This window comes from Acomys minous (assembly GCF_964271855.1).
Source record: "Acomys minous genome assembly, chromosome: 2".
Taxonomy (NCBI): Eukaryota; Metazoa; Chordata; class Mammalia; order Rodentia; family Muridae; genus Acomys; species Acomys minous.
Window position 1 is genome coordinate 14,918,043 of NC_140484.1, and position 18,165 is coordinate 14,936,207.

General features: G+C 42.7%; 1 protein-coding gene and 1 pseudogene across 3 annotated transcripts in view; one reads left to right on the forward strand and one right to left on the reverse strand.

The window, feature by feature from the left end:
• The window catches only part of ARMH3 (armadillo like helical domain containing 3), a 187,722-nt gene that overhangs the window by 63,277 nt on the left and 106,280 nt on the right, over positions 1-18,165 (forward strand). For both annotated transcript variants that reach the window (XM_084773443.1, XM_084773444.1), the window contains exons 18-20: positions 604-673; positions 2,475-2,535; positions 14,169-14,257. In XM_084773443.1, the coding sequence (XP_084629569.1) occupies positions 604-673; positions 2,475-2,535; positions 14,169-14,257 (220 nt within the window). The remainder of the gene's footprint in view (positions 1-603; positions 674-2,474; positions 2,536-14,168; positions 14,258-18,165) is intronic.
• LOC311592715 (large ribosomal subunit protein uL22-like) overlaps positions 1-18,165 on the reverse strand; it is a 222,231-nt pseudogene that overhangs the window by 919 nt on the left and 203,147 nt on the right. The window lies entirely within an intron of this gene.

Consider the following 18,165-nt stretch of genomic DNA (forward strand, 5'->3'; position numbering starts at 1 on the left):
TACATTTGGTCTGTGGGTTTGTGTGCACATGCACCTTTCTGCCTCTGTATGTGCACGTGCCGCCGTGGTAGTATGGCGGTCAGGAGACTCCTGTGGGGCTGGCGGTAGTTCTGTCCCTCCGCCATATGGGTCCCGGAGCTTGAGCTTCGGTTGTCAGGCTTGGCAGCAAGTGCCTTAAGCCTTGTTCCCCTTGACACTGCATCCTGTATCCTAGACTGTCCTCAGCCTCACTGTGTAGCTAAAGCTGGCCTTGATCTCCCCAGCCCTTTCTCCTTTTTTTTTATTACTGTAGAAAAGTAACAGTATACACACTTTTTGCTGTTAACAATGCCGCATGTACAATATAGACAAAAATGAAAGTAACAACATTAGTCCTGTTGTGTGTACAGTGTCTTGCTGTAAATTGTATTTTTGTCACAGGCTTTTATTAATAACTCAGAAACATTTCCCTGGGCGTGTCGTTCGTTGTGTCCCCCCCTGCCCCCCCGTCCCCCCCCACCCCCGCGCTTTGTGGAGATTCTATTTGCATGCGAAACATGATAAACCATTGGATTTTAGCTCAAGTGTCTGCTAATTCCCTTCTCTGCCTCTGTGTTTTTGAAGCCTATGAGACACAGGAAGAAGGCTGCTGACAAGAACCTTCCTTGCCGACCCCTGGTGTGTGCAGTCCTGGGTGAGTGAGGACCATCACAGTGGCGGTGTTCTGATGCATTGGTAGATTTTCCTGATTAAGATTTTGGTTGATGTGCTTTTTCCTCAGCATCATTTCAGAAGAATCCTTGTTTATTGTGATATTCTGTTTTTGTTTTTGTTTTTGTTTTGTTTGTTTGTTTGTTTGTTTTGGTTTTTCAAGACAAAGTCTCTCTGTGTAGCCTTGGCTGTCCTGGACTCACTTTGTAGACCAGGCTGGCCTCCAGCTCACAGAGATCCACGTGCCTCTGCCTCCCAGAGTGCTGGGATTAAAGGTGTGCGCCACCACCACCCGGCTATTGTGATATTCTGTAAACCAACCCCAGTGTCTAGAGTGCTCAGTAAAAGGATGCTGTTGCTTAAAATAAAAAAGAAAACAAACAAAAAATCCCAAACTTTCCTGGGACAGAAATTAGTATGTGTTACTTTTCATCAAGATTTCAGATTCTTGGGCTGGAGAGATGGCTCAGTGGTTAAGAGCACCGACTGCGCCAGGTACAGGGGAGCACACTTTTAATCCCAGCACTCGGGAGGCAGAGGCAGTGGAATTGATGTGAGTTTGAGGCCAGCCTGGTCTACAAAGCGAGATCCTGTCTTGAAAAACCGAAAAAGAAAAACTTAAAAAAAAAGAGAGCACTGACTGCTCTTCCAGAGGTCCTGAGTTCAATTCCCAGCAACCATATGATGGCTCACAACCATCTGTAATGTGATATGGTGCCCTCTTCTGGCCTGCAGGAGTACATGCACTGTATACATAATAAACAAATAAATAAATAAATCTTTAAAAAAAGATTTCAAATTCTTACTTCTCTTTCATGGTCTCCATGTATGTATCAAAAGATCATAAGGTTTAAAATGTGAGATTCAAACATAGAAAAAACTTCCCTTGAGTAAATGTAGCTGAGATAGGGCTGACAGAGCTGATAGATAGGGGCTGTATCTTGGGTCATTCTCTCTGTCCAGAAGTCTGCAATTTCCTCAGAGGCGTTAGTGAAACTCTTTTTTTTTTTTTTTTTTTTTTGTCCAAGACAGGGTTTCTCTGTGTAGCCTTGCCTGTCCTGGAACTCACTCTGTAGACCAGGCTGGCTTTGGATTCTTAGAGATCTGCCTGCTTCTGCCTTGCAAGTGCTGGGAGTAAAGTGTGCACCACCACCATCCGGCCGTTACTGAAACTTTTAATCTCATTTTCACTTGGATGTTCAACCTCAGCTCCTGATTCTGCCTGATTTTAGGAACTGCAATTAAGCCTATATATATAACTGACTCAAAGCCTCACAGACCTTTGCAGTCAGTTTCTGTCACATGGCATGTTAGTGAGCTGGGGTAGGTGGGCATCTTGAGAGCGGAGTCTCTGCTGTGAGTGGGTTCCATACTTCGGTCTCTCCTTGCTTCATTGATCTAGTCTTGGATTTTCTTCTGTGCTATGGTATGAGCTATGTCTACAGTGAAATCCCTCTGTATCTAAATTTACTAGCAAGTCCTTCTAGAAATAGGAGGGTGAGATCTTTATTTTGTCAACTTCACAAGAGAGTAAACCATTTTACTGAAACTTACAGTGCATGGAGCATTTTGCTTGTTAATTTCCAAGTGGCAAGCATTAAAAAAGTGGCATAGAAAATAAATTAGGCTCATGCGGATGGATGTTAGTAGGGGCTGTCATTTTGAGTGAAAGCGGGGAATGCCATTCAGTGTGAGTATAAGGCACACAGTCCCCACCCCCAAACTCAAGGGTAAGGAGTGAATTTCATTGGAATTGATGTAATTTTTCTCTGTTCTCCTTTTAGACCTGATGGTGGAGTTCATTGTAACACATATGATGAAGGAGTTCCCTATGGATCTCTATATGTAAGTACCATAGTTCATTTTATATATGGAGATTTATCATAAATAATCAAGTGGTAGAAAATTTATGGTCGGATTTGGAGTGATGGCTCAGTGGTTAAGAGCATGGGCTGCTCTTCCAGAGGATCCGGGTTTAATTCCCAGCACCCACATAGCAGCTCACACTTGCCTCAACTTCAGTTCCAGGGCTTCTGATACCTTCGCACAGATATACATGCAGGCAAAACACCAGTGAGCGTAACATGAAAATAAAGTATACATTTTTTTTTAATGGTGTCACAGCCTTGTTCACCACCAGGCAAAAGAAAGGATGTTGTTGTTTTAATGTAGATGAATGCTTTATCTGCATGTGTGCCTGCATGCCAGAAGAGGCCATCAGGTTCCAGCATAGATGGCTGTGAGCCACCACGTGGTTGCTGAGAATTGAACTCAGGACCTTTGGAAGAACAGCCAGTGCTCTTAACCTCTGAGCCATCTCTCCAATCCTGAAACCAGGTTGTTTTTCTCTTCCATTTTGTTTTGTTTTGTTTTTTCAATCTTTATTTAAAGTTCATTGATATTCTGCCTACATGTATGTATGTTAGTGTGAGGGCATCAGATCCCCTGGAACTGGAGTTACAGACAGTTGTGGGCTGCCATGTGGGTGCTGAAAATGGAACCTAGGTCCTTTGGAAAAAACAGTGCTCTTAACCTCTGAGCCATCTCTCAAGTTCCTTTGTCTTTGTTTTTGTTTTATTTTTTAAATGATTTATTTATTTATTATATATACAGTGATTTGCCTGCATGTTTGCCGGTATGCCAGTAGTGAGCACCAGATCTCCATTTTAGGTGGTTGTGAGCCACCATGTGGTTGTTGGCAATTGAACTCATGACCTTTGGAAGAGCAGGCAGTGCTCTTAACTTCTGAGCCATCTCTCCAGCCTCTTTGTTTGTTTTTAAAGATGGTTTTCATATAGTCCAGGATGGCCTTGAACCTCCTATATAGATAACCCTGACTTTAACTTTTGATCCTTCTGCTTCTATCTCCCAAGTGTGGCAATTAGAGGTGTGCTTCAGCATACTAGACCAAAACCTATTTCTTGTTTTCTTTTTTTTGACATGGGTTTTTTGTTTGTTTTTGTTTTGTTTTGTTTTGTTTGTACCTCAGGCTGTCCTGAAACTCCTTCTGTAGAGCAGGCTAACTTCAAACTCAGAGACCCATCTGCCCCTGCCTCCTGAGCGCTAGGATTAAAGGCGTGTGCCCCCAAACCGAGGTCCAAAATTTTTACTGTAAATCTGGAGCTGTCATTGTCCTTCACAAATTTAATATCTATTAGTGTACCAAAGTACTCCAGAACCTCATAGTTTAAGATGAATATTCAGAATTTCACAGTTTCTGTGGTTTAGCAATCCATGAGAAATTCAACTGGATATTTTTAGTATAAGACCTTTCATGGATCTATAATGTATTTAGCTTAGACTGCTTTTCAAGTATCCCAGGCTGGCACTGCCAAAGGTGACCCTGAGCTTCTGATTCTTCTGCTTTCATTTACTGAATACTGGGATTACATATGCTACTAGGCTTGCTGTATATGGTGCTGGGGTGAACCCATGTATGCATAAGGTTATTGTGTAATTTAAATGCTGATTTATCTGCCCCCCATATCTGGTTGCAATCCTTGTTCTGAGAATCTCCTATCTCCATGTTATGTAAATATAGAGTCTCAATTATTTGAGTGATAGCCAGGTTAAGGGAAAAGCTGAGAAACAAACATAATTTTATAAAAATAACTTGAACAAACCCAGGTCTTTGTGCATATAGTCAAGCACTCTGTCAACTAACTGAACTACATCCCCTGCCCTGGACTGGAACGTTCTGTATAGCCTAGGTGTATCAATTTATCTCAGTATATTGTGGGGAAACAAGTGTTAGCTGTGACTGAAGGCCAGTGGAATTCTTCTGGGGTTAGAGAACTTGCTTTCATGCTCACTTAGTAGCTATTGATAAGCCTTGCTTGTTTGTTTTTTAAAGTGAGTGTGTGTGTGTGTGTGTGTGTGTGTGTGTGTGTGTGTGTGTGTGTGTAGGTGTATAGGTATGTACATGTGTAGGTCTGAGGACAGTTTGCAGTATTCAGTTCTTCCCTTCCACCATGTGGATCCTGGGCCATTAAGCTTAGCTTCCCAGGCTTGATGGCAGGCATGCTTGTCTGCTGAGCCACCTTGCTGGCAGAGGCTTCAGCTCTTCTCCTGGATCTCTGTATAAGTTGTTGGATATGGCAGCTAGCTTTTTAAAATTATTTATTGATTTATTTATTTTTTATGGCTTTTCGAGATAGGGTCTCTCTGCATATCCTTGACTGTCCTGGACTTGCTTTGTAGACCAGGCTGGCCTTGAACTCACAGCAATCCGCCTACCTCTGCCTCCCTAGTGCTGGGATTAAAGGTGTACACCACCATGCCCAGCTGGCAGTTAGCGTTCTTCAAAGCAAATAATCCAGCAGAGAAGGAAGTGTAGAGCCCAAAATTGAAGATGTTGTATCTTTTATAACTAAGTACCAAGTGTTCTGCATTTCTTTGTGGCCACATGGGTACAATGTGGGAAGAATTAAGGATGCTGTTGTGTCCTTGTGTCTCTTCCAAATCATATATTGGAAACTTAAACTCTCCAGGACAGCAGCATGGGAGTGTGGGCCCTAATGTGAGGCATTTGATCACAAGGGCACCACTCTCATGAGAGATTAATGTCAACTAAGAAAGGACTAGAGGTTGTGAGCTTAATAATCACTTGCACCCTTTCTTCCCCCCTTCCCTTCATGCCTCCAGCCCTTTATGTGTGTCTGTGTGCACAACTTTGTGCAAGCTTATTGTCTTTGTTTCTTCAAGCTTATTGTCTTTGTTTCTTCCATCTTCCACTATGAATGATCATAGAAGACTCTTCCTTCGTAGATGTTAGCACTTTGACACTGGATTTACAAGGAACAAATTTCCTCATTAATTTGCGAGGCAAAGGATGTGAGTGCCAGGAGGCTAGTTTTGCCAGAAATCATATTGCAAACTGGTACCACAGTTGCATGACTAGTTAAAGTTTCAAAAGCAAGATTCAGACTCATTTATCCTGATCTCAGATTGTACTCTCAATCTATCTTTCTTTCTTTCTTTCTTTCTTTCTTTCTTTCTTTCTTCTTTCTTTTAAATAAGGAACCTTGGGAGCATTCTATGTGGATGAGTAGGCAAAGGGCATTCCAGGTAGGGAATGAATATTTCAGGAGTTTAGCAGCTTCAAAATGTGGTGTGTTTGTAGAATAGTGTGTAGTTAGGGGTAGTTAGAGAATAGCGGATGTGGGGGAAGGGTAGGGATAGAAGGAAAGATCACCAGAGAACGTCAGTGGTGGAAGAGTTGAAGGTAGGAATAGCTTGGTAGGATTGTATGTTTACAGTTGTAGAGTTGACAGCATGCATCTGTCCACCCAGCCTTTTTACCTGGCTAACAGGAGATGTCCTAGACTCTCCATTCCTAACCTGTGCTTTCTAACTTTGTCCTAGAAAGTCTTCTTTATTGCTTTGCTTTCTTTGCTGTTTGCTTTTTTTCCTACTGCTCCCTTGTTGAAGGTTCTGAAGTTCTGGGTGGTGAAGATGATGGAGAGAAGGCTAGGCTAAGTCCACTTTCTCCAAGCCTGTATCCACGGACATGTTCCAGATTTTCCTTCCCCTACTTCCATTTCCTTTTTCAGTTTGGTATTTGGAGCATCAAGTCCTTTTTAGGTGAACGTATCTGCTCCCAGCTGGGCAGCAGGCCAGGTTGCGGCTCTCACTTTTCATTATGTATAGCCTCTCAGCAGCATGCAACACAGAGAGGAACTAAAAGCAAAATGAATTCCTACCATTTTAGATAAGTTTATAATCCTCATGGTGATGGGGGAGGAAGTATGGAGTACAGAGCCAGAGTCTGGGCCAGCAGTGGCGCACATTTCTTTGCTGTGTCTGAGTGCTGTAGGCACAGCAGGGATGAGGAAAGCTGCTTGCCCAGGTGAGCACAGCCCTGCCATGAGAGGTTCGTGGCAGGAGGAAACCTCAAGCCTAAGCAGCGAGCTCCCACTTACTCTTCTGCATTCTTGTTGCCATCTCCATGGTTACCACAGGGTTGGGACTGAGGAGAAATGAGTTCCAGAAAATAAACTCTTCAAAATTACTTTTACATGGAAAACTTAAGCCCCTTCCCCTTCTTTTTTGAGACAGAGCCTACAAAAGCCCTGTAATCCCAGCACTCGGAAGGCAGAAGCAGGCAGATCTCTGAGTTCAAGGCCAGCCTGATCGACAAAGTGGGTCCAGAGCAGAGAAACGCTGTCTCAAAAAAGAAAAGAAAAGAAAAAGAAAAAAGGAAGGAAAGAAGGAGGGGAAAAGATTCAGGAGAGGGCAGGGCCATCTTTTCTTAGAACAGGAAAACTACTGTGTGCATGAGGGAAGCACTCCAAGAAGCAGTAAAGTAAATTTGGAGTCATTCTGTCAGTATGTGTTTTTAAGGATGTAACAGTTGTTAAATTTGTTTTTGTTTCTTTTTTTTTTTAGATAGGTTTGCAAGGTAACCCAGGCTGCCCTCAAACTGTCTAGCCTCCTGCCTCAGCTTCCTGACTGCTCAGATCATAAGTCCTTTACCTCCCTTGGCACCTGCTACTTGTTGAAAATGTCATTATGCTTGGTAAATAGTATGAGTCATTGTTAGCACAAGGCTAAAAGTGTACCTGCTGGGTGACTGTGGCAGCAAGAGCACCTAGGAACAGTGCTGAGTGATGTGCATACCCCTCAGATAAGGCAGAGAGGAGCAGGGGCAGACTGGGGCTGCAGGAGCATCTCAGTACTGCTCTGGAGTGGCTTTCTGCTGTCACTGCCCACAGCAGCTAAGGTGTATGTTTGATCAGGGTATGAGTGCTCACATACAGGCAGCAGCCAGCCACCTTTATTGGCTGCAACACAGCGTTAGCAGCAGGAACCTAATCACTGCCAGTCTTACGGAGAAATTAATAGAAGCTTTTATAGATTGGCTAAGGCAAATTGTAGCTTAGATGAGGACATCAAATGAGATCTTGCCACCATCTCTTAAAAAACAAGGAAATGATTTGGAAACTGGAAGTGTGCTTTATTTGAAATTTGTGTCACTTGGTAGGTAGTTTCGGTACAGGCTAGATTTTTTTTTTTAATTAGGGTAAAAGAAAATTACTTAAAATATGTTGATGTATCCATTGACTTTTGTGTTACCTTATATGACTAAATATTTTATGTGGGTGTGTATGTGTTATGGTGAACGTATGAAAATCAGATGGCAGTTTTGGGGAGTTAGTTCTCCTACCTTGCTGAGTCAGTCTTTCTTGTTGTTTCCACTGTACTGTAACTCACCAGGCTCTGGGTGATTCTCTTGTCTTCACCTTATAGCAGCTTGTTGCAGGAGTGTTGTGATTACAGGGGTGTGGCATTGCATCCATGGATTCTTCATGGGTCCAAGAACAGGCCTGCACGGCAAGTGCTTTTACCTGCCGAGCAATCTTACTGGCCTGATACTTTGTTGTTTTGAGACAAGTCTTGGAATGTAGCTTTGGATGGCTTAATATTTTCTTTTAAAAATATTGTCTCACGTGTATGTGTCTTTCACCTGCATGTATGTGCATGTTCTGTCCAAGAAGGCCAAATGAGGCTTTGGCCCTGTTGGAACTAGAGTTATACTTAGGTATTAGCTTCCATATGGTTGTTGGGATTTGAACCTGAATCCTCTAGCAGAACAGCTAGTGCTCTTAACTGCTGACACTTCTAGTATTTTCTGGCCTTGTTCTCTTGTCAGTCCTTCAGGCTGGGATTACCACCATGTGCCACCATACCTGGCTTAAATTTAGGGCATCAGTTTACAGACTGAGTAAATAAACACACTTTAGTGTGTTTGTCTTTGCTGTGCTGTTAGCACTTTAATTCCTTTAGCTGTCTCTTTGGCTCTTAGCATTCAGAGCCATATTTATTTTGTTTTTTTGAGACAGGGTTTCTCTGTGTAGCCTTGATTATCCTGGACTCACTTTGTAGACCAGGCTGGCCTTAAACTCACAGCAATCCGCCTGCCTCTGCCTCCCGAGTGCTGGGATTAAAGGCATGTGCCACCACCAGCAGGCCTGATTTTTTTTTTCTGTTTCTTTTCACCTTTACTAGGAAACCCCAAAGAATAGCTACCCTTAATTTAGCTTACTCAGTGACTAGATTGGTACCTATAGACAGAAGCAAATAGTGTTTCAGGCATCCTTGCCTTATATCAAGGGCCCAGAGTCTCAGAGTCTCAGTGCTGCCTTAGGAAGTATCCTCTGCCTGAAGCTGCATTTCAGTTAAAGTGCACTTGAATATATTAGGAAACTAATGTAAAATCAAATAAGATGGACAAGAGCCACTTCCTCCAGTGTCAGTTTACTTGCTTATTTGCTTCTTCTGTTTTCATCATCTCTCCCTTGTTCTTTCATGTTGGAACCGTTTCCAGAGAAAGGAACTTTTTAATTTGCTTGAAACTAGCAAGCTACCTGGGACCAGTCTCCTAAGGACTTTAGAACTCAAATACAATAAGATTTAATTACCAGCTCAACCACTATTTGTTGAATGAACGAACACAAAAGATAGGCCTGAGCTGGGTATAGTGGCCTGTATGTATCATCCCAGCTTTAGGGAGGATGGCAGTCAGCCTGGGTATATAGAGCAGACCCTGCCTCAACAAACATAAAAACAAGATGCAGTCTGAAGCAGCCTGAGGAGTTTCCCTAAGCTGTTAGGGACCTCAACTCAGGTAAAATCAGATCTTTTGCTTCATTGTAGGAAAGACTTTCAGGGCAAGCCAATATGTATTAGATTTGTAGATTAAGAGTTTAGTGAAAGGCCGGGCGTGGTGGCGCACGCCTTTAATCCCAGCACTCGGGAGGCAGAGGCGGGCGGATCGCTGTGAGTTCGAGGCCAGCCTGGTCTACAAAGCGAGTCCAGGACAGCCAAGGCTACACAGAGAAACCCTGTCTCGAAAAACAAAACAAAAAAAACAAAAAAAAAAAAAAAAAAAAAAGAGTTTAGTGAAATACTTTTTTCCCTTTCTTCCTTCCTTTGCCTTTTTTGTTTTTGTTATTGTTGTTGGTTTTGTTTGTTTGTTTAAGCCAGGATCCCATATATTCTAGATTGGTCCAAACTCACTTTGGAGTCATATCTTAGACCTCTTTGCAAAGGGGGGGAAAAAAAAGGGCCTGGCATATGATGGCATATGCCTTAATTCCAGCACTTGAGAAGCAGAGGCAGGTGGGTTTTTGTGAGTTTGAAAGTTCCAGGACAGTCAGAGCTACCTTATGAGACCCTATGTCAAAGAGAAAAAAAAAAGTCAAGAAACAAAACAAAAACCCAGAACTGACTTGGCTCTGAGATGTAAGAGCCAAAAAGACCTGCTAGATCAGTGCTTCTCAACCTGTGGATTGAGACCCCTGCGGGGGTTGTCTAATGACCTTTTCCCAGGGGTTATGCCTAAGAGCATCAGAAAACAACATTGCTGTTGGTTTTTTTTTTTTTTTAAACTCAAATATTCAATTTTACTGATAAAGACTCAGGGGCCAGATGTTGGGGTGAAAGCCTGGTACCTCAGAGAGACAGAGGAAAGCACCCAGCTGACCTTCCTCCTTAGCTTATGTCCCAAAAGGAAAAAAGATGTCTTTCCCTTTCCACACCATCTCAAAAAACCCCTCAAATTGAATGTCCCTCACTCCTGCTTCCTGTGTGTCTCTCTGTCTGTCTTCCTGACTTCCTTTTACTATGTTTTTTTTTTTTCCTATTTACTCCCTGTGACCTGGTTGCTTATTCTGCCTCTTGACCTATGATGGATTTTATTTAATTCAAGCAGAAAACTCTTGGATTAAAGGTATGTGCTAGCTGGGTATGGTAGCACATGCCTTTAATCCCAGCACTCATGAGGCAGAGGCAGGTGGCTTTCTGTGAGTTTGAGGCCAGCCTGGTCTACAAAGTGAGTCCAGGACAGCCAAGGCTACACAGTGAAACCCTGTCTCGAAAAACAAAAAACAAAACAAATAAAGGTGTGTGCTAGGGCTGAGCCACACCACAACTAGAGACAGGTTTTTCCAGTAAACAACACTGTCTCAGGGTTCAAATATCCTGCATGCAAACTTCCCTCCTTTTGTCTAAATAAAAAGGAAAGATTTTAGTTATTTATGATAATGAAGCTATTTCCATCTAGGTTTCCACATTGTCCAGCTTGGTTGTATTTGACAGTTTTAGGATTAAGTATTTTTTTAGTTCAAAGTTCTGTAAAATGTTCCTGTTAGTCTCCTATGACCTCAGCATTTTCAATGTCTTGAGGAGTTTGTAGTCTGAAGTTGATCTTTGGGTGGTGTTTGTCAGCTTAGTGACAGTCCTGACTAGGCAGACACAGCAGTCAGCCCAAAGGTGTTCACTGTTTGTACAGAACCTGGCAGCAGAAGAGGCATGGGGCAGTTTTTCCCAGTGGTTAATGCTACCACAATCCTAACTTGCTGGGGGGGGGGGTTTCGTTTTTTGGCAGGTAATATTTTTCCTAGGTCAATTATTTTTTTAAAGCAACAGAAAAAGCATTATCTTACAATTGAAATTAAAACAATTCTTTTGAAAATTTGACACTAAGTATGCCTTAATATGTGTGGATAATCACACCTATATCTCCCTTTCTCTTTATATATAAATTCAAGGTTTAAGAATATTTATTTTTAGATCACAAAGGACATTCACTTTGAATTTCAGCCTGCCTTTTGCAAGCAGCTTTTAAATTTAAAGCACTGTAATTCCTATGTGTGGGCCGCTGGCTCCCAAGTATTGCTGGGAGTAAAGGTGTGAGCCACTGCGTAGCTACGGATCCCTTACAGTAGTTATGCTCACAGGGTTGTCCTGCGTTAATTTTGTTCTCCATTTCCCCTTATTTTTCAGTGTCAGGGGTAAACTTTCAAGTTTTTGAATATATTATCTATCGTTTTTGTTGATTTATTCCCTGGCAAGTTTTAATATTCTAGTCTTAATTAAACATGATGTCCACTATTTTGTTATTTTCAGATGTTCTATCTGTCTTGCCTGTATGAGCTATTCCATTCATGTCTTTGCAGTTTATCTCTGTCACCACCACCCAGCTTATTTATTTAAATTTTGAGATGTGGTCTCACTCAGCCCATGCTGGCCTGAAACTTGCTGTGTCAGGATGTGTGTTCAAGGGTGACTTTGAATTTATAATCTCTTGCCTCTACCTCCTAAGTGTTGGGATTGCAGGAGTGAGTCACCATGACTTCAGGATTGGTGTTTTTGTTAGCCTATGTTCTCTGTGGTGTGGGTTTCATTATGATACTTTTATACATATAGTGTATTAATCATGCTCACTTCCCTTTCTCCCTCTCCCCTGCTAATCTTCCTCTTCTCAGCATCCCTCTCTTACTTCGTGTCTGGGGTGTGGCTGTGTGGCTGTGTCACTTGTCTTGTTTCTGTGATAGAATTCCCTGACATAGTAACCAAGGACAGTCACTTGGATTACAGTTCTAGGTGCAGGCCACCAAGGAGAGGAGGACATGGCAGCAAGGGCTTGGTGCTTCAGGCTCATCACATTGCATCCACACTCAGGAAACACAGGGGTGAATTTAGTGCTCAACTCCTTTTCTCATTTTTTTATGTAGTCCACACCTCAGCCAGTAGAATGGTGCTCTCCACTGTTAAATCTTTCTACCTCAGTTCAACTAATCTTGGTAGTCTTCCTTAGGGATGCTCACAGGCTAACTTAATCTACCTGAGCCCTCATAGGCTTTCAGTGTTTGGAACCCTGCCTCTTAGGTGGTCCAGATCTTGTTAACAGAGTAGGCATCACAGTGACTCCAAGTTTGATTGAGTTGCTTACAGGAGTGTGGGTGACTGTTTACAGGGGGTTGGGCACATTACCATTGTAGAAAATGTACCCTGAACAATACCCTAAAATAATCCCTTAGGGAGGAGTGCTTCTCATGAGTCTCTCTCACCAAATTGATTTTTTTTTTTTTAAAGACAGAGTTTGTCTGTGTAGTCTTGGCTGTCCTGGACTCACTTGTAGACCAGGCTGGCCTTTAACTCACAGAGATCCGCCTGCCTCTGCCTCCTGAGTGCTGGCATTAAAAGGGTGCGCCACCACTGCCTGGCTCCAAATTGATTTTAAAAATTTTTATTCTAGTTTTTTGAAACAAGGTTTCTCTGGATGTTACTGGCTGTTCTAGACTCACAGAGACTTGCCTCCCAAGTTCCAAATTGATTTTTATTATTATTATTATTTTAAAGAGTTATTTATTATTTACAGTGTTCTGCCTGCATGTACACCACCTGCAGGCCAGAAGGGGCACCAGATCCCGTTATAGACAGTTGTGAGCCACTATGTGGTTGCTGGGAATTGAACTCTGGACCTTTAGAAGAGGTGTCTCTTAACTTCTGAGGCATCTTTCCAGCCCCCAAATTGATTTTTAAATTCAACTTAAAACTTATTTTTATTTTTGAGTTTCACTGTGTTGCATGTCACATGTGTGGTGCCTTCAGAGACCAGAAGGTGTTAGATCCTGGAGCTGGAGTCACATGTAGCTGTAAGCTGCTCTTTGTGGGTGCTTGGACCAAGTTAAGGCCTTTGGGAGAGCAGCAAGCCCTGGTACCCTTTGAGCCATCTCTTAGAATTGAACTTCATCTACAGTTTTGATGTCCTTTCTCATAAATTTTCAATTCCATTTTCCAATCCATTCCTCTCTCTCTCAAATTTTTCTTTAAATTAAAAATATTGTATGTGTATGGGTGTTTTGCCTGTATGTACACTTGTGTACCACATGCATGTGTGGTATCCAGAGAAGCCAGAAGATATTGGGTCCCTTGGAAATGGAGTTACAGATAGTCATGAGCTGCCGTTGGGCGTCAGGAATAGAATACAGGTCCTCTGGAAGAGCCATCCCTGGCTCCTTCAGAAAAAAATGTAAACATTTATTCTCTCTTTCTCTCAGTGTTTATGTGTGTTTGTATGTATATGTGTGTCCTTGTGTCCTCATCTGTGTGTGCATGTGAGCATGTATGGTTTTCTGCTTCTACCATGTATGACCCAGGGATCAAACTCAGTTTATCAGACTCGGCAATAAGTGCCTTTACTGATAAATGTTCCTTGCACTGGCTTTCTTTTTCTTTTTTTCTTTTTCCTTTTTTTGAGACAGTGTATCACTATGTAGCCAAGCTACCTTAGCTACTTGAGTGCTGGGATTTTGGGAATTCCCTACCATGCCCAGTCACATCTACACCTGCTGCCATTGGAATAATTGTGATGTATCTTTCCTTTCTGGAAGGGGTACTCGAGGGAAAGGCAACAGTGCTGCCTCACTATAGGTCTGGAAGTGCTTGTAGCCCCATGGGTATTACAGATAATGTGTGTTCTGTGTGTGTGTGTGTGTGTGTGTGTTGGAGTGTGGGAGGGAGTGGGGTTGAGTGTGTGAGAGAGAAAATTTGCAGGCATTATCTTTTTGTGTGTATGTGTACATATTTACCTTCAGTCCTAGTGACCCTAGGGACACCGCCTCCCTAAAGGAAGAGCACTGCTGAGCTGTGCTGGCCTCTGAGCTCTACCCTGGTTCTCTTCCTCACTGCAGACGCTGTGTCCAGGTCGTGCATAAACTGCTCTGTTACCAGAAGAAGTGCCGTGTCCGCCTGCATTACACCTGGCGGGAACTCTGGTCAGGTGCGTTCCATCTTGACTTTGTTCTCTTTGTGCTTCTTAGGAACCCTGGGCTCAGCCGCATGCTAATACTAGTCTCTTCAGTTTGTAGATGATTCTGCTTTCATGTACACTGTTTATTTTGAACATTGCAGTCTTGTATGAATCTAGACTTCACCATGCTGTGTCATCCACTTTCTTTCCCGTTCCTTCTTCCCTGTACTTCTGTTTGTCAGACTTTAGAAACAATTGATGGTTTCTTGAGTTCTAGGGCAAAAGATTGTAGCTTGGTGTAGAGCGTGCCTAGCAAGCGTAAGGCCCTGGCTTTGAGTCCTAGCACTGAGAAGAAAAAAAAAAATCCAAGAAGAGGGTATAATTTGTTAGGGCATAAGGGCACAAACCTGTAATCCCAGCACTGGAGGGAGAGGCAAGTGGATCTTTGTCAGTTCAAGGCCAGCCTGGGATCCATAATGAATTTCAGGTCATCCAGTGCTGCACAGTGAAACCTCGTCTTAAAAAGCCAAAACTAATCAAACAAAAAATTTCCTGAATCTCACAGATTCTGACTTTGTGTAGCTGTAGCCAGGAGGACTTGGTGCAGTCCTGGCTTCTCACCCACCACCATTTGGCGGCAGCATATGGGCTATAGAGAAGCGTCTGTGTGTTTCCTCAAGATGAGTAATCTCAGGAGGAATGGTGTTGGGAGGGGGTGGGGATGGGGGCAGAGAGATGGGGGGAACCCTCTTCATTTGCTACATCTTGGCATTATTACTGTTTACAGACTGTGTATATGGTACCACCCCCCACCCCCCACCAGAGACAAAACAGAAAATTACAGTGTTTACTTTGTCTTTGTATCCACTTGGTGACCCAGTAAAATCACTTCCACCCCTGCAGCGGGAAGTGGCTCTTCTCTAAGAGTGCAGCTAATGTTAGCTTGCCACCCTTTCTTTTGTGTAACTAAATTGGGGGTTTGGGGAAAGCAAAGATTGTTCTCTGAGGCAGATTCTTGCTGATAGGTCCTGTGGCTTTATGACCTGATGGATAACAGTGATGAGTGGCGGCCCCGCCCATGGGGTGTTTCTCTGTATTCCCAGCAGAGGAGAGTGTGTTAGTGTCAGGGGCTTTGTAAGAAACAGGCCAGGAGCCCAGCCCTCTTCCATGGAATTCATCTCCCTGTTGTGACACATGGTTTCCTCCCAGCTTAATTTGGCTTTCTAAATTTAGTCCTCCATAATGGGAAGTAGAGATCTTTAATTAATGGATTAGCAAGTTTTTTCAGCAGTTACTGTGTATATAATGGTAGAAGGGAGGGCAGGCGGGTCACAAATGGGCCAGCAGTGGCAACTGTAGTCAGAGTGTTGAGAGAAGAGTACAGTTGTGAGAGTTTGAAACTGAGGGCAGATTAGAAGACAGATTGAAAGAGATTGGACTGACTAAAGGTAGTCAAGGTGTGTGTGTGTGTGTGTGTGTGTGTGTGTGTGTGTGTGTGTGTGTGTGTGTGTTGTTTGAGACTGGGTCTTGCCATGTAGCCCAGGCTATCCTGAACTCAAGGCAGTCTTTCTGTCTCAACCTCCCAAAGGCTGGAGTTATAGGCATGTGTCACCTACACCTGTCAAGTTAGCTGAATATAAAATTTTTAACGGAAAGGACTTATTATTTCATATAGATAATAATATAATTATAGAGTTCTGAAAATCTAGAATGTAGAAGAAAATGAAAACTGCAAATTTGTGTATTTGGTGCAGTTGAGCATGTGGAACACATGGCAGTGGTTAGAGTCTGTGGGAGATGGAGTTACATGCAGTATTTATCCTTTTATCTCCTGATCATTCCCGCCCTGGCCGCTGTGAACTGCCTGGCTCTCCCCTCATCCTCCTCATCCCCTGCTTCTTACTCATTGTGTGTTGCACGCTGCTTTCTGCTCTGCCGTGTTCTGTTTTCCTCAGGTCTTTAAGGCTTCCAGTTGCTCTACTTCCATTTCATATTTCCTGTTACCCTTTCCTCTTCTTTCTTTCTTTCTTTCATTTATTTATGGTTTTCTTTTCTTTCTTTCTTTCTTTCTTTTTTTTTTCTTTTTTTTTTTTTTGTGACGGTTTCTCCTCTATAGCCCTGGCTGTTCTAGAAGTCTTCTAGAACTCTCTCTGGCCTTGAACTCAGAGATCTGCTGTTAATCCCACTGAATGAGAGTAAATATCGCTACCCAAATTGTCCGAGTAGAAGTAAGCAAGCTTTATTTTCTGTCAGACAGGGCTGACTCCCTACAGCGGGTTTGGGAAGAAAAGCATTGATCATAGGAGAACGTGGGATTTATATAGCTCAAAAAAACTTCAAGACTAGGAGATTTCCAAGGGTTGGGAATTTTTGGTAATGTAGGAACTTAGCTGGACATCTCAAACTTATTTGACAGAACATCTTATCAGGGTAGAGCTCAGGGTTTACGGTGTAGAACATGTCAAATTCCAGAAATATGAGGCAAGACCTAGTCAAATTTAAGTTTTAGAGAAAACAGGAGTGAATTTATTTTGACCTTGTAACAAGATGGCTTCTAATCTTAAGATGGAGTCAGACAGGTCCATCACTGCCTGCCTCTGCTTTTCAAGTGCTAGAATTGCCCGTGGGTGCCATTATACCTGGCAGACTCCTAGCCTTTTGCCAGTCTTGTTAGTAACTTATGAAGAAAAAAAAGCCCAAACAAAACAGTTCTTTATCCTGTGTTGGTTGATTGACTTATGCCTTTGAGAACTTTCTGTCATATTCAGCTTTGTGATACTTGCTTTCTTGATTTATGTTCAGCAATCCTTGGTGTGTTAAGGGAGGCATATGGGAGAGTCACTAGTGAGGCCTTGAGGAGTGCGTGTTCCTAAGGATAGATGTTTGTGCTAGAGATCTGCCATGTGAGGCTAGTCTCTTTTCTTTTGTAAAAGTCACATTTGTCTATCATCTGTCTGTCTGTCTATTGTATGTGCACAGTGCCATGCGTGTGAAGGTAAGAGGACAACATACTAGAGTCATTTATTACCTTCCACCATGTGGGACCCAGGGAGAGAACTCAAGTTGTCACGCTTGGTGGCAAGCACCTTTACCCTCTGAGCCCTTCTTTTTTTTATCGTGACTGAGTGAGCTCTCCTGTAACCCTGGTTCTGTTTGTTCGTACATGGAGTATACCATGAGACGAAGAGCAGCAGGTGTTAAGGAAAGCTGCAAAATACAACACTACATCCAATGCAGTTAGAGCCCATATAATGTATACTATTGCATTCAGTGAATACAGTGCTGCTATGTTGGCTCCACCTACTCCTTGGCTGGCAGTCCCCCTCATATGTTGGAATGCCCATGTTTTCATTCTCTGCCTTCTACATTTATGGATTTGAGGGAGGTGTGTGAAACTCACCATAGCAAATATAACAATGTAGATAAATGCTTGCCCATATATGTGTTGTGAATTATAAATGAATTTTATTTACAAATAAAGAGTATAAGGCATGTAAGGTTAGATTGAATAGCCAGTAGCCCCTGAGCTTATAGTAGACACTCAGATAGGGTACAGATGCCTCCTGTGTTTGGAATGCGAGTGTGCAGCAGCACTGTACTTGGGTACTGATTTTTATTTCTGTGGTTGCTCTTTGTTTTGGGGGAACATTGCCAGAAGTCTCTAAAATTCCTGAAATGAATTCACAAAGAAGTGGATGTGTGTGAGGAAAAAGCCAGCTGTAACAGCTAGGGGCTCAATCCCACTTTATAACTTTTCCTACACTTGGCTTTACATATACAAGCCCTGACCCACTCCCTGCTGCCACCTCTTTGTACAGTGGTTGTTGCCATGGTATCTGAGTGTGTAGGAGGACGTCTGTGCTCATTTCAGTTGAAATGTGGAAGAAGGAAGTCTTATGTGTCTGCCTTGTCCTTCTCTTTAGGAACCATCATTTCCC